We start from the raw sequence: 20701 nt of genomic DNA, 5'->3' as shown, positions 1-20701 counted from the left end.
GAGTAGCTGCTTGAATGGAAAACCCCCTTCTGTTGATGTAGGAAGTAACTACTGTGCTACCGCAGCACAGCTGTTGTGCCACTGTAGACTTAGCCTGACTCTCAGCAACAGACCTCCATTACTAGGGAAAATAAAGAGCAAATTCTAGATGAATCTGGATGCTGAGCAAGCCCTAAGTGTGGATGTGTGCGAGGTTTTCTGCGGCAGAAAATGGATGGCATGCTCCTCACCTAAGGGTCTCTGCACCCGTCACAAGACAAAATGAGTTTTGAGCACATGAATGGGTTCTTGACATGCACCTCAAGGCATTTGGAGCCCTGAACAAACCTGTTCGTTTGTTTTTTATAAAGAAATGGAAACCCAAACTACATACTACGTATGTACGACGTAATACTATGGCTCAATAGCTCAGCCAAACCTTCTAAGGCTGACCCTGGGGCGAGGAGAAGTGCCGACAGCCCTGCAGCTGATGAATGGTTACCCATCATTTGCTACAGCCTCATTAATTCATTTACAGGATGTGAAGACTCACTGCAGTGAGTCTGGGCTCTTGTGCACGTCTCATCTGATAAAGGATAAGGACATAAGAAACCACGCGCTGGTTGGAGTCCAGTGGGAAAAATGAGAATCTGCTGACGTAACCTACAGAAGCAAACGGATACGTGAATGACTGCTGCCGTCTACACAAAGTGGGCACAAAAGGTTAATAAGGCAGGACGTGCTGTGGGACATGGGACTGTTCTAAGGCCACGTCTACAATACAGAGTTATGATCATTGACAAAATTTAAGTAGACTTAAGTTGCTTTAATAATATCAGTGGAGCGCATCCACGCAACGCTCCTTTTTCAGCTGAGCATGTCCACAGTTGTTGCTCTTGCATCAACAGAGCACTGCATTATGGGTGGCTATCCCACAGTGCATCTCACCACCCTCTGCCACTGGGAGCTCTGGGAATGGATCGCGGTGCATCATGGGGACATGCTCACTGTCCCACGATGCAGTTCTTTCCGTGCCATCATTCCATGGGCTTCATTTCATGCTGTTTTTCAACAGCTCTTGTAAACTGTGCACCCTTCATCTCTGCCTGACAGCCTGGATCCTGAGCTGCTGACCATCAGGTGATGAGCGTTATGAACACAACACAGATGGTCCTGCAGTATTTCATGGGCTGCGAAACAGAGTTCATCGGTAATGCCTGCCCTGCTGTCTTCCATGGAAACAAATAATTCAGGATTGCTGCTGGCATTCACGGACCAGCTTGCTACGGTGGCCTGTCGGGATCGCATCGTGGTGCAGGTCTGGGATGATGCGCGGTGGCTGCAGAACTTTTGGGTGCACAAAGCCACCTTGCTGTGTGCAGAGCTCGCCCCTGCCCTGCGGCGCAAGGATACCAGACTGAGACCTGCCCTCACTGTGGAAAAGCAAGTGGCAATCGGTATGTCGAAGCTGGCAACTTCAGACTGCTTACCAGTCAGTTGCGAATCAGTTTGCAGTTGGAAAGTCCACAGTGGGGGCTACGGGAATGCAAATATATAGGACCATTAATTGCCTCCTGCTCCGAAGAACTGTGACTGTGGGTAGTGTGCAGGAAATAATTGATGGCTTTGAGGCAATGGGATTCCCTAACTGTGGCGGGTTGATAGATGGCACAGATATCCCAATTTTGGCCTCCGACCATCTTGCAATGGAGTACATCAACCAAAAGGGCTACTTCTCCATGGTCTTGTGGGTGCTGGATTACTGGGACCGTTTTGCTGACGTAAGTGCCGGTTGGTCAGGGAAGGTGCATGATGCAGGCATCTTTAGGAACACTTGACTGCATAAAAAGCTGCACACTGCGACTTTCTTTCCAGACCAGAATTTTCCAGTGGGGGAATGTGCAAATGCCCATAGTGATCCTTGGAGACAATCCCATGGCTCATGGAGCCTTACACGGGAAACCTAGACAGCAGCAAGGAACACTTCAACAACAGGCTCAGCAGGTGCAGAATGACCGTTGAATGTGCCTTTGGCTGATTTAAAAGGTTGCTGGTGCTGGTTTTTTTGGCCGGTTAGATCTCAATGAGGAAAATAATCCAGTGATCATTGCGACCTGCTGTACTCTACATAATATTTGCTAATCGAAGTGGATTTCTCCAGGGGAAGGCTGCTGAGGCTGGCTGGCTGGCTGCTAATTTTGAGCAGCCAGATGCCAGGGTAATTAGAGGGGCACAGCGGGAGCCTGTTTGAATCAGGGAGGCTTTGAAGGAGTATTTTGACAGTGATTCCCAGTAGCGTGTCTGTATGTGATGGATTTGGCTAGGCTGCCATGAATTACCTCCGTAGTGCTCACTTCTTGAGCTTTATTGCAAGGAGCAAATATTCCTACCTACAGCCACTGTGTTTCAGTGTTCACACTGAGCGATGTATGTATGTCACAAATAAAGACTCAGTTTATTTCGAAGACTCAAGTTTAATAATGGGCTAAAACACAAATTTTCAGACAAACGGGACATGAAAATGAGGAACAGTCTTGCAGTTAGGGCTCTTACAGCTGGGTGTAATTCCAGGTGTGGCATGCATGGGGTACCGTGAGGGACCGGGAATACGCAATGAATGCGGTTGGGGGGTTTGGGAAGGGCATGGACCGGAGTTCTGTAGTGGCCAGAGGGGGAGTTGGGCACGGATTTGCTCTGATTGCAGGCTAATGAGGGACTTCAACATCTCCGTCTGGTCCTCCAGGAGCTTTATCATCCGCTCCTGCCCCTGTGAACTTTACTGGCTGTCCACCCTCAGTCTTTCATTAATTGTCCCCCTCCACGCTCATTTCGCATCTGTTGACTGCAGCACTTCATGAAACATATCCTCCTTACTCCTCCTGGGTTGCTGCCTTACCTGATGGAGGTGCTCCGCTGGTGTGGAGGAGTGTGTTCTCAAGGGCACATCTGCAGAACGCAAAGAAATAATGAACAGAGACAGTATTGTGAGTGCGCTCACAGCCGTGAATCACAAAAGGTACACATACACCTCTTTCTCACTGTCCCTTGGCTAGCACACAGGTTGCCGTGAGTTTGCGGGGAGGAGGGTGGGCAAGGGAGAAAGGGCAAGAAGGGACAAAGGGTGGTTTGTGAAGGGGGGTTATTATAAGCAGTTGGGAGCCTATTCTGAATATTGGAACCCTTTTCCCCAGGCTACAGTAATCGAACCCGATATCTCATGCTTAAGGGTAACCCAGGATGCAAGGGAGCATCTCCTGCATGCGTGTGACTGCAGACTGGCTCTGTATGCCCCTCGCCTGTGTGCTGCTCTGGTCCCTGCAGCAGTAATTGCCAGGTGATGCATCAAAGTTTCCTAGAGCGAGAGGAGAAACGAGGCAGCTCTCCCAAGGAACCTTTGGCAGAAGATTGCAGAATACCTACAGGAAAGTTTTTCCTAGAGCTCACTCCGGAGGATTCCAGAGGCATCCCCGTGTACATTAACAAACTTTTCTGCCTTGGCCCCACTGTGTCAATGCACTGGCTCTGTTTTTAATTTCTGTCCCGAATCCCTCCTCTACCGTATAACTAAGTACATGAGAGCTCAGTCTCGTCTCACCATGTGCTATCAAAGTAAAATGAGCACTTCCTGGAGCTCCCCTCTCCTGCATGCTGCACGCCATGCTCGGAGTGCTGGGACTGGCTAGACCCCTCCAGAGTGGAGAAGAGTTCCTGACTCACTGCGCCACCGGATGACCCTGCCGCCTGCTCCACTTTGTCCTCCGGTTCCACCTTCTCGTCCACCACTTCCTCACTGGGGTTAAGTCCACTGGCCTAGCTGCCTCCAGTCCCGCTGAAGTATCCACAGGGCTCTTGGCAGCGGAGGTGGGATCGTCGCCGAGGATGGCATTCAGCTCCTTCTAGAAGCAGCAGGTCTTCGGCACCGCACCAGAGCGACAGCTTGACTCACTTGCCTTCTGATACGCCTGCCTACTGCATGTCTTTTTCGTGCCCCTTCTCCTGCATGGCGCTAGCAGTCAGCCCATCGGTATCAGAATTCTTACGGCTGGTGCAAAGCTGCAGCTGCAGAGCCTCTTCTCCCCATGTACTCAGCAGATCCAGCAGCTCCGGTGTGCTCCACGTGGGAGCGTGCCTGCTGGGTAAAGCCATCACGGTCGGCTGGGAAGATGGGGTCGGCCTTTAAATGGGGGAGGGGCACGTACCTGTGTACCTCCAGGGCAGGAGAGTTCAAACTGCTGGCCAGAGAGGTCATGATGGGCATTGTGGGACACCTCCTGGAGGCCAGTTAGAGTGACATAACCTAGTGAAGCGTCTACACTGCGTCGCTCTAACTATGTAGCAAAAAGCTCTGCGATGCTCGTCGAGATGCTTTTATTATGTCGGCATGGCAGGGGAGTTATAGCGGCGGGAGGAGCATTTTCAGTGTGTACACCTCCACTGTTTTGTCGACAAAAGCTGACTTGTATCAACAAAACCGTGTAGTGCAGACAAGGCCCAAGATAAAAAGCCAGAGTCTGTCCCCCTCTCCTGAGTTAGCTTTGTGTGTGTCTGTCCATCCATCTGTCCCCACTGTTTAATTCATTTTTAAAGCTTCTTTTACTACTTGTTTCTGTATGCTGCCTTTTGCAACTGCTTCCTATATAAATTGCTTAGTGCAGAGAAATTCTGCCTGAGTTCTTTGTTTGTACCTCCTTGCTCTCCTTTGTTTGTTCCTCAGAAAGCTCTGTTGGCCTACATTTGACCCAACGATAGCTGTCTTTAAGAGGAGGCATATTCTAGAAGTTAGAATACAGACTTGGGAGTCAGGAGTTGTCAGGGCTGATTCCCCACTCTGGCACATCGAGTGCAGAAGGTGGGGCCCGCAAGGATTTTAAAAATTAATACTGGCCACTCCAGGCTTGTATTAAACTCCCAAGGTTACAAGCTTCTCTCTGACCTTGGATGGGTAGATGCTGCCACCACCCAAGTGCAAAAAAACCCTTTTGAAACCAGAAAGGCGCACTGGGGAATTCCTTCCTGTGGGGTACCCTCAAGCCCCCCCCGCCCCACGGAGAAGAGCTGAGAAAGAAAAACAAAGGAAATCAGCTGTTGCCACCAGCTAATTAAACAACATGTGCACAAACCTCTTAGGACACAAAAAACCCAATCCTGTTTTTAAAAAAGGTAAATTTTATTAAAAACAAAAAGAAAATACATCTGGAACTTAGGCTTTTGCTAGATTTAAAAAACCCACTTACAAAAATGAAACATCAAGAATAACCTTCCTGAGGTCCAGTTTAAAGGTTACAAGCAAAACAAAAGCATTTGGGGTTAGCACAGAAGAGTCCACAAGCCAATAAGAAATAAACAGAAAGAAACCTAATCATGTCTTCCTTGACATTCCCTAATTTACTTACATATCTGGGGTTTCAGATAAGCAGTCTCTAGGTATGATCTGATGGTTTTTCATACCTGGCTTTCAGCTTCTCACAGCATAACTGCTCCCTGTTCCCCTCTTTCCCGGAGCACCATAACACACAGACAAAGGGAAGTTTTTTTTCCCAATTTTAAAAAATTCTAGCCCTCCCATTGGCTCTTTTGGTCAGATGCCCCTCCTTTCCTTTTACCTGTGGGCTTGTTAACCCTTTACAGGTAAAGCAAGTAGAAAACAGCTACTAAGAGGAATTCTATAGCTAACAGGCTGGCTGGGTGTCCACAAAAGGGAGTTACCTCCCACCCCCCGGTCCCCTTTATCACAGGAGTCTAATGGTCTAGGCCCATTAATGAGCTCCTGAAACGCTGAGGTATGGACAGTGGTTAACAACTCTGCTTCTCTGGCACAGTGGAGCTGTCCACCAGGATGATAAAGCTTGTTTGTTCAGGAGACAGAACTTTCTCAGGGACTTCATCCAAGGTGATTATAGACATGAATGAGTGAACATAAGAAAACAAGAGCTGCCATACTGGATCAGACCAATGGTCCATCTAGCCCAGAATCTTGTCTCCCAACAGTGGCCAATACCAGAGCTTCAGGGATAGTGTACAGAACAGTGTAATTTTGGAGTGATGTACACCTCTTCTTCCACTCTAGAACTAAACACATTTGAACTGGACTGTGCATCTGCACTGGACCGTAATTGTAGTATAGGAGATAGGCATAAATCAGTGAAAAAGAACTGCTTTATTCAAAGTGGACTTCACTGTATTAAACATTTATCATGTGTGCTTATCTTACAGTTCCTGTGACCAGAGAAATTCATTGAGTAATCTTATTGGATAAAAACTGATATCCAATTTCTGTAACTTTTTTACCAAAAAAAAAAAAAAAGTAAATGTCTGATTTGAAAAACACAGTAAAGTTTTATTTTTGAAACCAATCTTAATGCGACGTTAAGACAGATTTTAATCGCCCACAAGTTGAGAATCTCTCAAATATAGAGCCAGATTTTGACCTCTATTATATTGGGGGTAAATCCAGAGAGATTCTGTTTAAACTGTTAGACTTGTTTTTGGATTTATATTGGTGTCAGTGAAATCAGGTCTGGCCTATGGCTTCCACCACAGGTTTTTCTTGCACCTACTGTTTATCTGTCTTAATGGTGTGTGCGTTTGCTCAGTGTTGTGTAGTCATACAAAGCAGACCCTTGTAACACGTGTGCTTGTGGGGCCAGAGGGAGGGTGCCATGGAAACTGTAGGGCACACTAAGCACTGATATAAGGAGCAGTACACTATAATAAACTATACTTTGGGTGTAAGTTAGTCAGAAAACAGGTATATGTGGCAAAGCAGTGTTCCTTATGTTTAGGGCCGCGGGAGGCTCCCAGAGGTTGAGGTGGGTCTGATCTCCCCCAGAGCAGCTGTGCAGGAGATGGACAAGTCCTGTCCCTCCCCAGCCCAACTGGAGCTAGGAGCCCCCTTTGCTGGGGCACTCCTAGGAACAAGGGGACATCGGATTTCACAGGGAAGGGCTTATTTCACAGTCCGTGATGTGTTTTTCACAGCTGTGAAATTGGTAGGGCCCTACTTATGTTCAGTGGGTATGTCAAGGCTCTGTACCTTACTCTGACTTGATTCTCTAGAGGATTAAGTTTAAATTCAGCCCTGATGTTGGTGGCCAACTTCCAGTGGCCATAACTCAATGGGAGTAGCGCCCACTTACATGAGAGCTGAATTTGGCTCCAATATTGCAGTGTAAGTTAAAACATGTATAACTTTGTATAATTTAGGAAGATGATCCACAGCTGACAGCTGATGTCAGTGATGGGTGCAGGTAGACTGTTGCTGTCCATGGTTTACCTGCTGGTGTAGCCAAAGACGGAGTGTTCTCAGCACTATTTCAGAAACTATGGTTCAAACCTGAGCAGATTTTTTTTTTTCTATCTGAAGCAAATATTTATTAGTAAGCCCTGACTTTAATTGTAGAGCTTTCACATGGGCTAAAACTAGAATCCCTCTTAGTGGTATGATGGTATCCCACATTGATGGACTGAAGACGATGTTATGGTTAATTAAACATGTATGCCTCTTTAAAAACAGGTAAGTATTTTGCATTACACATCAGGAGATGTGATGATTTGTTTTTGATTTTTATGAGTGAGTTGTATACTTAATTTTTTTGGTGGTAATTACAAATATGGCTGATTTAACTATTTTTGGGTGCCTACTAGATGGAAAAATTCAGTATGTGAAAGACTATTGTAAAATATCAGATTCTGCTTCAGATAGTTTTTCTCAGTCTTTGGGCCATTGTATTTGCTTTCTATAAATATGTGCTGTGCCATTTTTAATTACTGGATTGTTTTAGAACCATTAAATCTAATATGCCTAAAGATTAATGTTTTTAGTTAAGTTTGTAGGTAATTTAACAAAACTTTTGCTGTGACAGATAAATAGTAAAGAACTCGTATTTCTTGTAATATTTTCTCATGGCTCTGTTTCCTCTATATGTTGCACAGTATTTTCTGTATCATAACATCTAAATGAATTTTTTATTTTCTTAGCAATAGAATTTGGTGATGACAGCATGAATGACGCAAAGAACCTCCTTCAGGCCATCTCTTCTTTTATTAGTGATGCAAATGCTTATATGAAAGGACAGCTGGTGTGTGATCCCATTAGGGAAGATGTACTGTGGGAGATGTGAGTGCAAATATATATATTTGATCACTTGAAGATTCTGATTACAAGAGTGGTAATATGTGAACTCCTGATTGATTATGAGGGGTTAAACTCTGTGCCACACTGCATGTCATTAAAAAGCTGAACAAAAATCCACCCGGTCAAGATAAAGGGGGAGAGTGAGAAGCAATATCCTCTTCCTTTTCGCTTTCCGATTGCTTTTTTCCCGTTTCTTCCTTTAGCTGATACACTTGTGCATAGTCTACTGTGCTCTGATGCATGGTGTGTATGTAGTGTAGCCTTACCTAGGTTGCTTTGCTCCTCTTGAGTGACATAACCTCTCAATTGAATTCTGACATGGACGAGAGGAGAGAGTGGGACATGGAGAGGGCCAGAAAAAAGGTGGTATAGGGAAGAATGAGATCACAGCTGTATGGGGCATGACCCTGAAGACACAGAGTGATTTTGTTGTGAATGAGACAGAAGGTGATAGGGAACCAATGAACAGAACACAGTGATGTGATGATGTTGTTTTGTTTCCATGCACATGTGAGATGGTGGGCTGCACCCTTCTGAATAGACTGGAGCAATTTTGGGAGGCCATAGGTAGGAGGTGCAGTAATAATTTGAAGTAACAAACACATTACAGTGTGACTGAACTGCGCATTCAAGTAGTGGAAGTGGGCTGTTCTGTAGAAGTTTTAGTCAGCATTTGCTTGTATGTAACAGTCATTTGCAAAGAGGAGTTGGTGGCTGAGGCTAGCAAGATTGTGGTCCTGAAGGGCAAGTGGACAGGTCATAGTTGACAGAAGGAGAATGAGCTCAGTGTGCTGCTGAGGGAGCGTCTCTGGCCAAACAGGAGGATGTCAGCAGCTGGTGACAGTCAGTTGAGAAAAGTTAAGGCAGTCAGGTATTGCAGCGTTTGAGACAGGAGGAAAGGAAGCTGAAAGGGGATGTCAGTGAAGGATTCATAGGATAAATAAATTTGAGTGCCAGCAATGTAAAAGTGGCTGAGATTAAATAGGTGAGTGATGATGTTAATGACGGGCAGTGGTAGATACACAAGGGAGAAGGGTCCCTAGGGGGACCTCAAGAGCAACAGTCTAACATCTCATGAGCAATTGCCACCAGACACAGAATGGCTACAAAGGGAGGAGCAAAACAGTTAGTAGGGAGCCAGAGATGCCAGCATAATGTTTGAGGCTCTCAAGAAGGCTGTGGTGCAATCATTCATGTCAAATGACGTACTGAGGTCAGTGGGAATAAACAGAGGGTTGATTAGCAGTGTAGGAGAGGGGGCCATTGACAGCCACACACTGTTTACAAGTTGCCATTTATCCCCTTTTACTAAGAGATGCACTGGTAGCATTGATTCTTCCACTGGAGAAGAGAGGGCAAGAGCACCTCCCAAATTGACACCCCGAAGCTTCTCTGTCACAAAGGGCCTTTCCCTCTGAGCCAGGTATCGCACAGACGCAGTGTTTGAGTCCCACTGGTGCCGAGAAAAGAGAGCTTGCTCTTGAACCTGTGTCCTCTGATGCGGCACCAAAGCTCCTCGCTGACGCCAAGTCTGCTCTTTTGCAACGCTTTGGGACACCACATGTGACTTGGCTCCTGCAGACAGACCCACAGTTAGCGTGAAAGATGGACTGCTAAAAAAACCAAGCAAGCAAGCAAACTTGCTAGTTTTAAATTATAAATGAGTTTCCCAAATGATAACTGCTGAATAGCCAAACATTGTTCATGTAGCCATTGACAACTGTGAATTGTGATGTCCTCTTTCCCGAGTGGATGTAACGGTTCAGTTTTGGATAGACACAGCTTTCCCCTTTTACACTGAAAAATTTCTGCTCTTCTGAGTGCTGTAGCATTGCCCATTATGGTTCAGCTAGGAAGAAAATGACAGTGTCATTTAGATGACTCCCTCTGGCTGATAGACGAATTCAGTACTCTGCTAGCAACTTGTCCATCTTAACTTACACGTTACCTTCTCTTTTTTCAGGCTAGCCAACACAAAAGCAAACGTAAAGGCTGCATTTGCAGATGACTTTGACACCTCCAGGGCTGTTGCTGCAATTATGGACCTCATTCACCATGGCAACAGACAGCTTAAGGCTGTCACTAAGGTAACCCATTAGGATACAGAGATCAGAAAATGACAGCTGTCTACAGTCCTACTGTTTAATTCAGACAGATTAGTTTATTGTTCACACAACAGACCGGCAGAAACAAAGCTCTACAAATTGTTGACCTTAAAGACACACATTTATCGAGACTGCATCTCTAGAATTCTGTACTATTGTTTTATGTTTCACTGTGTCCAAAGCATGTTTCTCTCCTGCTGCCTCGTATTCATAGGGAAGACTTCTGAAAGACACCTGAGGGTGTTGTTATGTGCCAGAGGCTTTAATGCTTGTTGCACATACCTGCTTTCTAGCCCCATAATACCGATAAAGAGTGGACTGGGGATTGATTGATTTTGTAAAGAAGTCATTGTTATGACCAGGACTTCCAAGTGCATGGGGTGGCAATGGCAGTTAACACAGCACCTGTTTTATTCAGCCTTCACCAGTTGCCTCTGCTACTTGCAAATCATAAATGCTGTCTCAAACGGCCCCTCTAAGGCTCCAGCTACCCTTCAGATCATACACCGGCAATTTGAGGCCCCATTTAAAACCTGATGCTGAAGCAGAGGAGGCTTTGGGTGGCTGATTACAAGAGTTCAAGGATGGAGGGGGCCATTTAGGGATTTGGAGCAAAAAAAAATTGGAGATTGGTCCTGCTTTGAGCAGGGGGTTGGACTAGATGATCTCCTGAGGTCCCTTCCAACTCTGATATTCTATGATTGGATAAAAGGAAATAAAGCAAAAGCACAGCCCTAGGGACTCCTGGGTTCTGATCCTAATTTTGGCAATGATGTCATCTTTGGTCTTGGGTCAAATACTTAACCTCTCTGCTTCATTGTCCCTGACTGCTTAATTACCAGTCTCATGGTGTTCACGGTTTGTTTTTATTGGGGCTCAGAGGGGTGAGGATGAACGTAGTAATAACTCATTTTCAGATTTTTTTTTTAAAAACCCCGTCTCCTTTGAGTCCTGTAGCAGCACCAGTCCCGGAGATCTGGACTTAGTCGCCGTCTTACCCTTTCTTTAGAGAGCTCTTCTCCGAGCCACTGAGTCAGTCCAGTTGGTAGTTTAAGTCCCGGATAACCCAGCTGTTTGAATTCCAACAAAACAAGCCCCCCTCGTCCTTTGGATCATTTTGATTGTTTCTGAATTTCCTTTAATTATCAACCTTTCTGGTAAGGTCGTGCCCAGAATTGGATGCACTATTCCAGGGGCAGTTGCACGCGACTGCTCTGTGCATCTCTTTGAACATTACTATTTTCCATGTTTTGTTTCCCACGGAGTATCTGTGTGTTGGGATTTTTTCTCTAAAGGTACGTGGACGGTTGTTACCGCAGTGTGCAGAGCAGTACATACCCTGCACGTCCTCCTAGCCCGGATCTAAACAGCAGCATGGATGGTGAGGCAGAGGGTTAGGCAAGTAGAGTGCCCTTACGTGCCAGAACCTTAGGAGATGTACCCTCCACGGCTCCCTGGATGCCCAAGCAGTGCCTCCGACGTCAACGCTGCTACTTTTAGCAGCTGGAGTCTTTCCCCGCTGTCTGCACACCGCAATGGCAAGTGTGGACACCACCTGCCTTTCACTGCAGTGTCTAGCTACACATGTAATCTCTAGTCCCTGTACTCTACACACACAGCCAACTTATATGGGCTTGCATTTCCCTAAACGGAACTCATTTCATTGTTTGCTTTTTTCCCATGTTCCTAATCGCTCTTGATCCATTTGTATCTTTTTTTTTTCCTGACTGCTGGTTCTAGCTTCTTCCAGTTTAGTGTCCTTTGCAAATTTCAAGCTATTTATTGCTTATCCCAGTCATTAATGAAGATGTTAAATAAAACCTCACCAAATACCTCATTTTGATGCACCTCACTACACCCTACAACTTAATATTTTGCCGTTGCCCTTTGCTAGCCAGCCTTAGTCCCCATAAATCTTTTCTCCTGTTCTTGCCATGTTAATTTTGAATGTTGAGCTCATGTTGGATAAATAGAAAAGGAGAAAGTGTGCCTGCATCTGTGTTTACAAATGCTGCTCCTCGGGCGACCAGCACTGTCTTGCAGACAAATACTGTCAGGGTGTCTGAAAATGGCTTTCACAGTGCCTAAGTCAGCATGACAAAAGGTGACGTTTGAAGCAGTTGATGTAATTAATTAACCTGAAAAACCTTCAGCTGTTAATTTGGTTTTCATTTTTCTTCATGCTCATAGGCCTTGTCTACATGGGAAAGGGTGTGTGGTTTTTTTTAAATAACCTAGAGCGGGAATTTAAAATGCAATAGTTATGAGTCCCTGGCGTGGACACTCTTATTCCCATATAGGAGTGTCTATGATTTAACTTAAAAGCCTTCCCAAATGACACAAGTGAAACGGAAAAAAATTCCACTCTTCTACCAGAATAATTTTCCATATAGGTGGATTATACTAGCATAACTGGTAAAATTTTCCCATGTAGTCAAGGTCATAGACTTCAAACCATATATTGGCAGCTTGAGGCCTGCAATAAACCATATGGGTAAGCCAGCTTTGTTTTTGTGATTTGTAACAGGAAGGTGGATCTCCTAGAAGCCCTGTTGTATATGGAAGCATGCTTTCCTATATAGAGGACTTTTTTAACACTGTTGGAATATCTCTTGGAGACAGACAGGTACGAAACCGCTCTAAAGATCTATCATGGGTGTCATTGTTTGTAATTATAACAACAATATAGTAGCAGCAGACCATTTTACAAAAATATAAGCAAAATGTTGATGAAACTGGTGGTTCTGATTTTTGTAACTGATGCAGAAACACCGAGGGAAGGATCTGCACTGATACAGATGTAAATTATGTGGTTTAGAAGAGAAGGAAAATTAAACACAGATGAACAGTATAGAACAAAGCATGGGCTGAATTCTGCTCTTGAATATTCCTGCGCATCTTCTATTGCGGCATTGGTGCAGTGGAAATGAGTTTGGGGAGTGAAACAAGAATATGTTTGTGACTGAGGTATTTAAGTACTCGATAAGGTCGAAATGGGGAGGAAAAGGAAACCAGTGAAACGCCAGAGCAAGAGTGCTATGCGGAGAGATGCTAAAAGCCAAAGGCAATAATCCAATATTATATATTTAAAAAATAAACAGGACAGGAGCTGTTCCAGGCTTGTTTTCTGTGGATCCTAAAATTTGCAGATGCTATTAAATTCTAAACAAGGAGCAGATTTCCTTTTGTGAGGTAGCAGATCAATATTGTAATTTTTTATAGTGTGTACACACACGCAGCTATTCATTCACAAGCCTTTTAAACTGTTCAGCCATAAATTGAGGTGGTTCCTTTGTATTACTGTGTTAGAGTGGCTTCTGAACAGCTGTGTATGCTAGGAGCTGGCTGTTAGTCTATGCATTTGTTGTGTTATTTTTTGGTGTCATACTGTATTTGGGGGAATCGTTTAATTTTCATGTAGGACATTCGTCTGCATTCTGTGGCCTTTGTACCTAGCTCGGTACATGCTTTTCTAGCCTTTTGATGCTGTATCGGGTTCTCTGGGGCTTCCAGGTGGTGCGGGGTAGGATTAGAAGACAGAGAACTCTGTGCCTGGTTTCTCTGGAAGAGAGTTTGTTGTAATTGAATGGAAATGATGCCTTGATAAAGGGATGACAGTTTGTTTGGGTCTACTACAAACATGCCAGATCCACTGCCTTTGGAAGTGGATTAAGCTAATTCGGGAATAAGAGCATCCACAGCTGGAGTTAATCAGGAATAGCTATTCTGGAATGACTTCCCTGTGTAGACAAGCCCGGAGTAGTTGTCTGAGTTTGCCACCTGCCTACCCATTGTTGGATGGTAAAGTTTCTGTAGGCATCTCAAAGTCAAGTCTTAAGGAGGGATTTGGAAATGGATAAGATGCTGGTGCAAAGGTGCCTCACAACAGTATATCTTATTCCCCTTCCTATACCAGAAGTTACATTAGCATAAGCACAGTTACACCATTATACCTGCGTCCAGTATAGCTAAAGCCGTACAACTTTGGGTATGCCTGCACTGCAGTAAGTGTGATTGCAGCATGGACTAGCATTACTTGCTCCAGCTTTAATCTAGATCGCACAGTTCAAAATACCAGTGAAGACATGATGGCATGAACATGTAATAAGAGTATGTACCCAGGATCCTTGGCAGCTTGTGGAGGCTGCATCACTGCAACAAAGCTACTGGTTTTAGCTGTTAGCTTGATAAAAGCTGGTGGAGGTTTGCCAACCTGTGCTGGAATCAGACTCCTGATTGCAGTGTACACATGCCCTGTGTGTAGACAAGGCCTTACTTCAGAGTTGAATGAATACTGCTGAACTCATTTTCTGATGCAATGTTTTAACGCTGCTGCTCTTGATTTATAGGTTGTTCCAGAAAACAAAAATTCAGCTATGCTTTCCAGTGTGATTGATGAGCTGGTGAGCTTCCGTGTCAAGGTGCGTAATTATGCTCTTGCTATGCCTGGAGCAACAGAAGCGGTGCAGGTGGAAGAAGGTACCATCCTAGCAAAGGAAACAAAACAGGAAGAGAGAGAGAGAAGACGGCAGTTACTGCTGGAGCGAGAACCCCTTCTGCAGGCTTGTGACAACCTGCGGCGAGACCTTGCTGCATTTGGAATCAACATAAAGGTTTTGAGAAAATATTGTCTTTGCAACTCCTTTAGTAATTCATAGAATCCTAGCACTGGAAGGGCCCTCAAGAGGTCATCTAGTCCAGTCCCCTGCACTCATGGCAGGACTAAGTATTATCTAGACCATCCCTGACAGGTGTTTGTTCCATCTGTTCTTAAAAAATCTCCAATGATGGCGATGCCACAACCTCCCTAGGCAATTTATTCCAGTGCTTAACGGCCCTGATGGTGAGGAACTTGTTCCAACCTAAACCACCCTTGCTGCAATTTAAGCCCATTGCTTCTTAACCTCTGAGAGCAACAATTTTTCTCCCTCCTCCTTGTAACAATCTTCTATGTACTTGAAAACTTATGTCCCCCTTGTCTCCTTTAATCTGCTCATGTAACAAACTGTAATTTTCTGTTTTATGATATATATATTTAATTCTGCATTCTACTTTAAATATCCCTCATGACTACCAGTCAAATTGGTAGATCTGAAAACTCCATTACTGGCCTGGCCTGTTAAGAACTTCACTTGTTAAACTAAAAGTGCCTCTGAAGAGTTCATTTCCCAAAACTGCAATTGAATGGCTAGGTAATAGTAGTAGGCAGAAGTGGACTATCATACTTTTTCAAAAATATTCAACCTCATGTCATTCTTTTGAAGTTTAAAGAGCTCGAAATGTACTAGGCAGTTTATTCTCTTTTAGTGGCCATAAAGGAGGCATATTTTGTTTTGATTCTGCAAAAGTTTTAAACATGAAAACTAACTCTGATAACTTGTGATTACTTCAGTGTGAGAGAGTACACACTAAATTTTTTTTAGAAATAGGCATTACAGTATGTTCATCACCTCATCCAGTATACAGCTATCTCAGAATGTGGTCTCAGCAATGTTTTAGAACTGAAGTTGCAATATCTTTCTCATGTCAATGCCATATTATTTAAACTAAACGGAGGAGTGTCCACTCCTCCTCCCTCCCCCCCGTAATGCAGCCATCATTTTGAAAAATTCTTCACCTCTTAACCCAATGTAATTTACGATCTTTTCTGTGAATAGATAGGACCACCTTTTTTTTTTTAAACTTGATCAGTAGTGACACTAGATTATTAGAAAGCCGTATTTCCAAGTACCTACTCTTTTTTTTTTTTTAAATGTAATCAGCATTTTTGCCTTTTGAGCTTAATACAGAATGTTTCAGGTTCATTTAGGCTGCTTCTAGGGATTTAAATAATTTAACCAGGTACAAAGTACTGTGTGTAATCAAAAACTTACTGGGTTTGACCCACTTTATTCTTACAGGACCGGGGTACTACTTCCACATGGGAAGTGGTAGATCAGAGAAGAGCAGAGCAAAGAACGGAAAATGACAGCTGATATAGCACAGGGACATGACTGGACTGATCATGTGGCAGTGAATGCTTTAGGAACCACTGTGAATTAATTTTTTCCCAATCAAACTTTCAAAAAAGAACTCTGCAGAAACTTGTGTATCTATTAATAAAGTGTTAACTTAAATACCTCTCTGCTTGCCACAACTTGCTTTTTCCCTTTGAGAAGGCGTTGATCTTTTCCTGCATGTATTGTGAAATAAGCTGGTAGTAACACAGGTGGTTTTGTTCAAGTAATGCAGCAACTGTAAAACGGGGATCTATAATCCAAGTAATTAGCCTATGAGCTGGGTTTGGCATGTTGTAAATGGGTTCTACACATGATACTGTTCATATAAAAATTGCTATCGACTGTCAGTAATAAAAGGGAATGGGTACAGAGGATAAACCATCTTCAGCTAAAAGTCTCTTCGTGACTAAGCCACTGCAAATGAAGTACACAACAGTTTTACTTTGCTATATTTTTATTTCCTATGGAAAGAAACTTGCTACATTTCCAGAATCTTTTAAAATTAACTTGTAACAATTTGTATACAATGGTGAATAACAAAGTTACTTCTGTGTATAGTTAAAACAAAGGCAAATTGAAATTTATACTGACCTCTGATAATCAAGCAATTTCATTTTGGAAAACAAAAACAAAACCAAACCCAAAAGGTCTTATTTGATTTGGCTTTACCTACAAATGTAATTTAGAAATAATACTTACATACCAAATACAAAAACCTCATTTTAAAAATCAATTCAACAACTGTTTTAAAACTGTTTAACTTTTTTGATTTTAGGAATTAGAGTTCAAAAGTAATTCCAAGGGGAGAAAATGACAATAGCTTCTGTTCCCCAGGGAAGTAGACAGTTTACAAACCAGTGCTTTGGTAAAACACTGCAAAGTCTTTTCTTAGGAGTAAACAACTGCTCTAATTTTAAAAGTCTTAGAACCCCAACAGAATAAAATGAGCAAATATATAAAAACCTATTTTAAAAATAGGTTACCAGTTTAGAAAGAAAAACAAAAACGCATTGGGGTGAGGTAGTAGTCACAGTGCATCCAAAAATATGAATTATAAGGGCCGGAGCTACTCAGAACAGCCTTTCTGATTGAATGTGTTCACTGAAGGAAGTTATTACAAGATGTGAAAGTGCAATCTGACTAATATATAGGGTACTAAACTCTATTCTAGAAATAAGCTACTGGAAAAATGGTTTAAATGAATATGTAGCATCTAATAATTAATAGTTTGCAAATTAGTCCCTGTGCTGTAATGAATATGCACACTGAGTTAGATTGTAGGTTTAAACCATAGGGCAGTAAGTTGGTACTTACTGAAACGTACTTCTGACTTCCCCCCACAAATTAGTTTTACCTCACTATTAAGCTGTACATCCAGAAGTTTAAGAACCCTGTACAGCACAAATCTCTCTCAACTTCTGATTTATTCCTGCCTGTCATCTACTCAGCCAGCCAGCGAGAGACACACACCGAAGTGCTGACCTGTCCTCCTTGACACTAAAGTGCTGCCTCTGTTAAATGATGATCCACCAAAAGCCTTTAAAAAAACTCCTTGCTACAGCCCAGGCCCAACCGCCCCAGGCCCAGTACAGTCTCCTAGTGGACTAACTCTATTTGACTGCCTGCATGGCCCTAATGTCGTATAATTAAATGCAGCTTTCTGGCTCCTCAGTTATTATTTATGCAGGCAATAAATAGCCACATACGCATACATACAGTAATGTGCTCAGAGCTCTACTCCAGCAGTTTGAGTTGGCATAAAAGCACTCAGTCTACCCCCACTGACATTTTTGACCATTTAAATATCACTAGTTCCTCACCACACCTAGTACCTTTTCTTCAAATGATTATATTTCACACACACACAGTGCTCCATGTTAAATTTCAGTCTAGAGCAGCAGATGGAATATAAAGTAAGTTATTTCAGCTAACCATAATTCCTACCTTTCATGCCAACACTTCTAGAGTAAATCCTTATTTTAAGGCCCCCCCCCCCACGTTTTAAAATGAGCCTCGTTTTTTCTGAAAAATGAAGAGCAAGAATTTCAAATCAGCTATTGCTGCCCGTGTCTAGGAATGGGCAAAGGCAACCAATTACATTCAAAATGGAAAACTCCTCAAGCTTTTCCTTTCCAAAGAGGCATCTGTAAAAAGGGGAAAATATGAATGTGGAGAAATATGAAGTGCAGTAGCTACTTCTAGATACAGAGTCTAATAACAAAATCATGACAACCTTGGTGCAAGCCAAGAAATTCAGTTCAGCTGGTGGAAGAATTTTACTTTCTTCTTAAGTATCAAGTGCATTTTTGCAGTTCACACACACTTTAGTTATTGCTCAATAACTATGAAAAAGAACAGAGGAATACTTTCACTTTAGTTTTATTATATTATATAACAGATCTGCAACTACAGCATATTTCAGCCAAAACATTTTTTGTATTCCAAACTCTTAAAAAACTATCTACATTAATCATTTTTTCTATTAAAAAAAAAATCTACCTAGCATACCAATGCTGCTACAGCACTTGAAAGGGTGCATTACTTATGTATATTCTACTGTAAATGTAATTACTGTTGTAGGCATTATTCTTCGTTTCCTTCCACTCTGGTGCTTTGGCTTCAGGTTTCAAAAAGTTTGTTAAAAGCTGTTCCAACTTCTGAAATCATATCAGATGTAGTCATTGAACGTCCACATTTTTGAAAGGCTTGGTTGTTACATTGCCTTGTAAGAGAACAAGCTCCAAATGCAGCCACTAGAAAAGGATTTTGACTAAAGGAAAAAGGAAAAAACTTATGTTAATTTTCTTTAAACACTCTTACACAGGAGAACCTTGCACAATCCCAGAAGGTAGTGGCTTATGGAAGGTTGCAGTAAAAATTAAATTAATCTGGAATACACTGCTGTCTTGTTACTGAATTTAGTGTTAATATAATTTATATGCATGAAAGAATTAGTAACAGAAGTCAGAGATTCTTCAGTGCTTCCATTTACCTTCTTGACGCTTATATTTTCTACAGTTATAAGAGTTTCTCAGTGTTAGAGTGAAGCACATTTATCCTTATTTACCACCTTATGCTAGTTCTTACATTTCCATATTACGGACCCTTGTCAGGCTAGAAATCCCATTGTGAATGTTTCTCCCCTCAAATCCCCCCCTTCCCCAGTGATAGAGTACTCAATTATATGAAAAGTAATATTAGGACAGAAGGACAAGATAAAAACAGGCTTGTTTTAGCGTAATGGGTGAGTGCTTAAGTCCATTCCTATCTTGTATCTGTGTACTGCGTTTCTTTTTCCTGGGGAGGAGGGAGGGCTTTATATTTGTTACTACCAATTCTCCCCTTCTTCTTCAAGTGCTTGCTCATGTCCATTCCCAAGTAGGTGAGTGCTCACCCCGAGCAGAGCCGCCAGAAAGTTTTTCCTCTCAGTGGCATCTGTCAGGTTAGTTCTGGTGCCCCTTGGAGTCATGTGCTCATAGCACTGGTATAAAGGGGCCTGCCACCCCCTCAATTCCTTCTTTCCACCCAGGACAGTCATTGGAACTTCAGTTCATCCTTGCATTCCCTGCAAGTACCTCTCTCAGTGGACTTCGTTCTATCCCCTGCACATAGTTATTTGTAGTGGTTACATTTCAGTTAGTTTGTTAGTAAGTTAGTTAGATTAGTGGACCATGCTTAGTGCAGTTAGCCCTTCCACGGCATTGGGACATGCCTCAGTGCCTGGGGTTTAAGCTGTGTGTGTCATGCCATAAGCTGATGCTGGTTAGTGACCCCCATTGCAGCTGCCTCAAGTCGGTGGGGGAGGCCCACATGCAGGAGCACTGCAGGATCTGTAAAGGGTTCAGGCCCTGCACTAAGAAAGGCAGGGACACCAGGCTTAAGCTCTTCCTCATGGAGGTGGTACTTCATCCTTCCTCAGAGCCAAGCCAGGCCAACTTGGCACCAAGTACTTTGGCCTCAGTAAGAAGCATACCAGCTTCTCTTAGACAGATGCAATGCTGTTCTGCTTCTCTGGTGCCAAGAAAGGATGTTCCTTGGACTTCTTGGTATTCCCAGCCCCGACAGTCATCCCTGGTGCCAAAGACGACCACTCCTGCAAGGGACTCTTGACACCGCTCTCCCTATCTGGTACCAAGAAAGCAGCAGAAGAAAACTGACCAGGGGTGATCCCCAACACAGAGACACTGGCAGAATATGACCTGTGCTGGGCCACTTGGAAATACCTGCTCTTCGCTTGGTGCTATTGACTCCGGCCCCGGGAAGGGCTCCATTGCGTCTGGCACGTTTGGACTCTCCAACAAGAGAGCGCCCTTGGACAACTACCTTGGTGTTACCATCCAGGCCTGAGGCAGCAAGAGAGAAGCCATCACTCCCAATTCTGCTGTCCCCCGCCATCTGGGAGCGGTCAGTGGTGGCACAAGAGGCAAGAGCTCCCACGGCACCGAGACCCCAGGTGCCGTAAAAAGGGAGAGAGTCCACAATGG

At 43.5% G+C, this 20701-nt stretch overlaps 2 protein-coding genes across 7 annotated transcripts in view; one reads left to right on the top strand and one right to left on the bottom strand.

Annotated features, from left to right (window-relative positions):
- The window catches only part of CARS2 (cysteinyl-tRNA synthetase 2, mitochondrial), a 43578-nt gene extending 27263 nt beyond the window's left edge, over positions 1-16315 (top strand). For 2 of the 4 annotated variants that reach the window (XM_074963686.1, XM_074963694.1), the window contains exons 11-15: positions 7957-8095; positions 10077-10200; positions 12746-12844; positions 14568-14831; positions 16119-16306. In XM_074963686.1, coding sequence (XP_074819787.1) covers positions 7957-8095; positions 10077-10200; positions 12746-12844; positions 14568-14831; positions 16119-16193 — 701 coding nt within the window. In that variant the 3' untranslated portion in view covers positions 16194-16306. Of the gene's footprint in view, positions 1-7956; positions 8096-10076; positions 10201-12745; positions 12845-14567; positions 14832-16118 lie in introns of all 4 variants that reach the window. The other 2 variants (XM_074963675.1, XM_074963703.1) reach the window with 2 other exon arrangements.
- A 354-nt stretch (positions 16316-16669) lies between these two features.
- NAXD (NAD(P)HX dehydratase) overlaps positions 16670-20701 on the bottom strand; it is an 80787-nt gene continuing 76755 nt past the window's right edge. The window contains exon 12 of one of the 3 annotated variants that reach the window (XM_074963663.1): positions 16670-18987. In XM_074963663.1, the coding sequence (XP_074819764.1) occupies positions 18837-18987 (151 nt within the window). In that variant the 3' untranslated portion in view covers positions 16670-18836. The remainder of the gene's footprint in view (positions 18988-20701) is intronic. The other 2 variants (XM_074963653.1, XM_074963642.1) reach the window with 2 other exon arrangements.

The sequence above is a fragment of the Natator depressus genome, chromosome 1 (assembly GCF_965152275.1).
Source record: "Natator depressus isolate rNatDep1 chromosome 1, rNatDep2.hap1, whole genome shotgun sequence".
Classification (NCBI taxonomy): Eukaryota; Metazoa; Chordata; order Testudines; family Cheloniidae; genus Natator; species Natator depressus.
The sequence above is the reverse complement of the archived record's forward strand: the minus strand, read 5'-3'. Positions and strand labels throughout refer to the sequence as shown.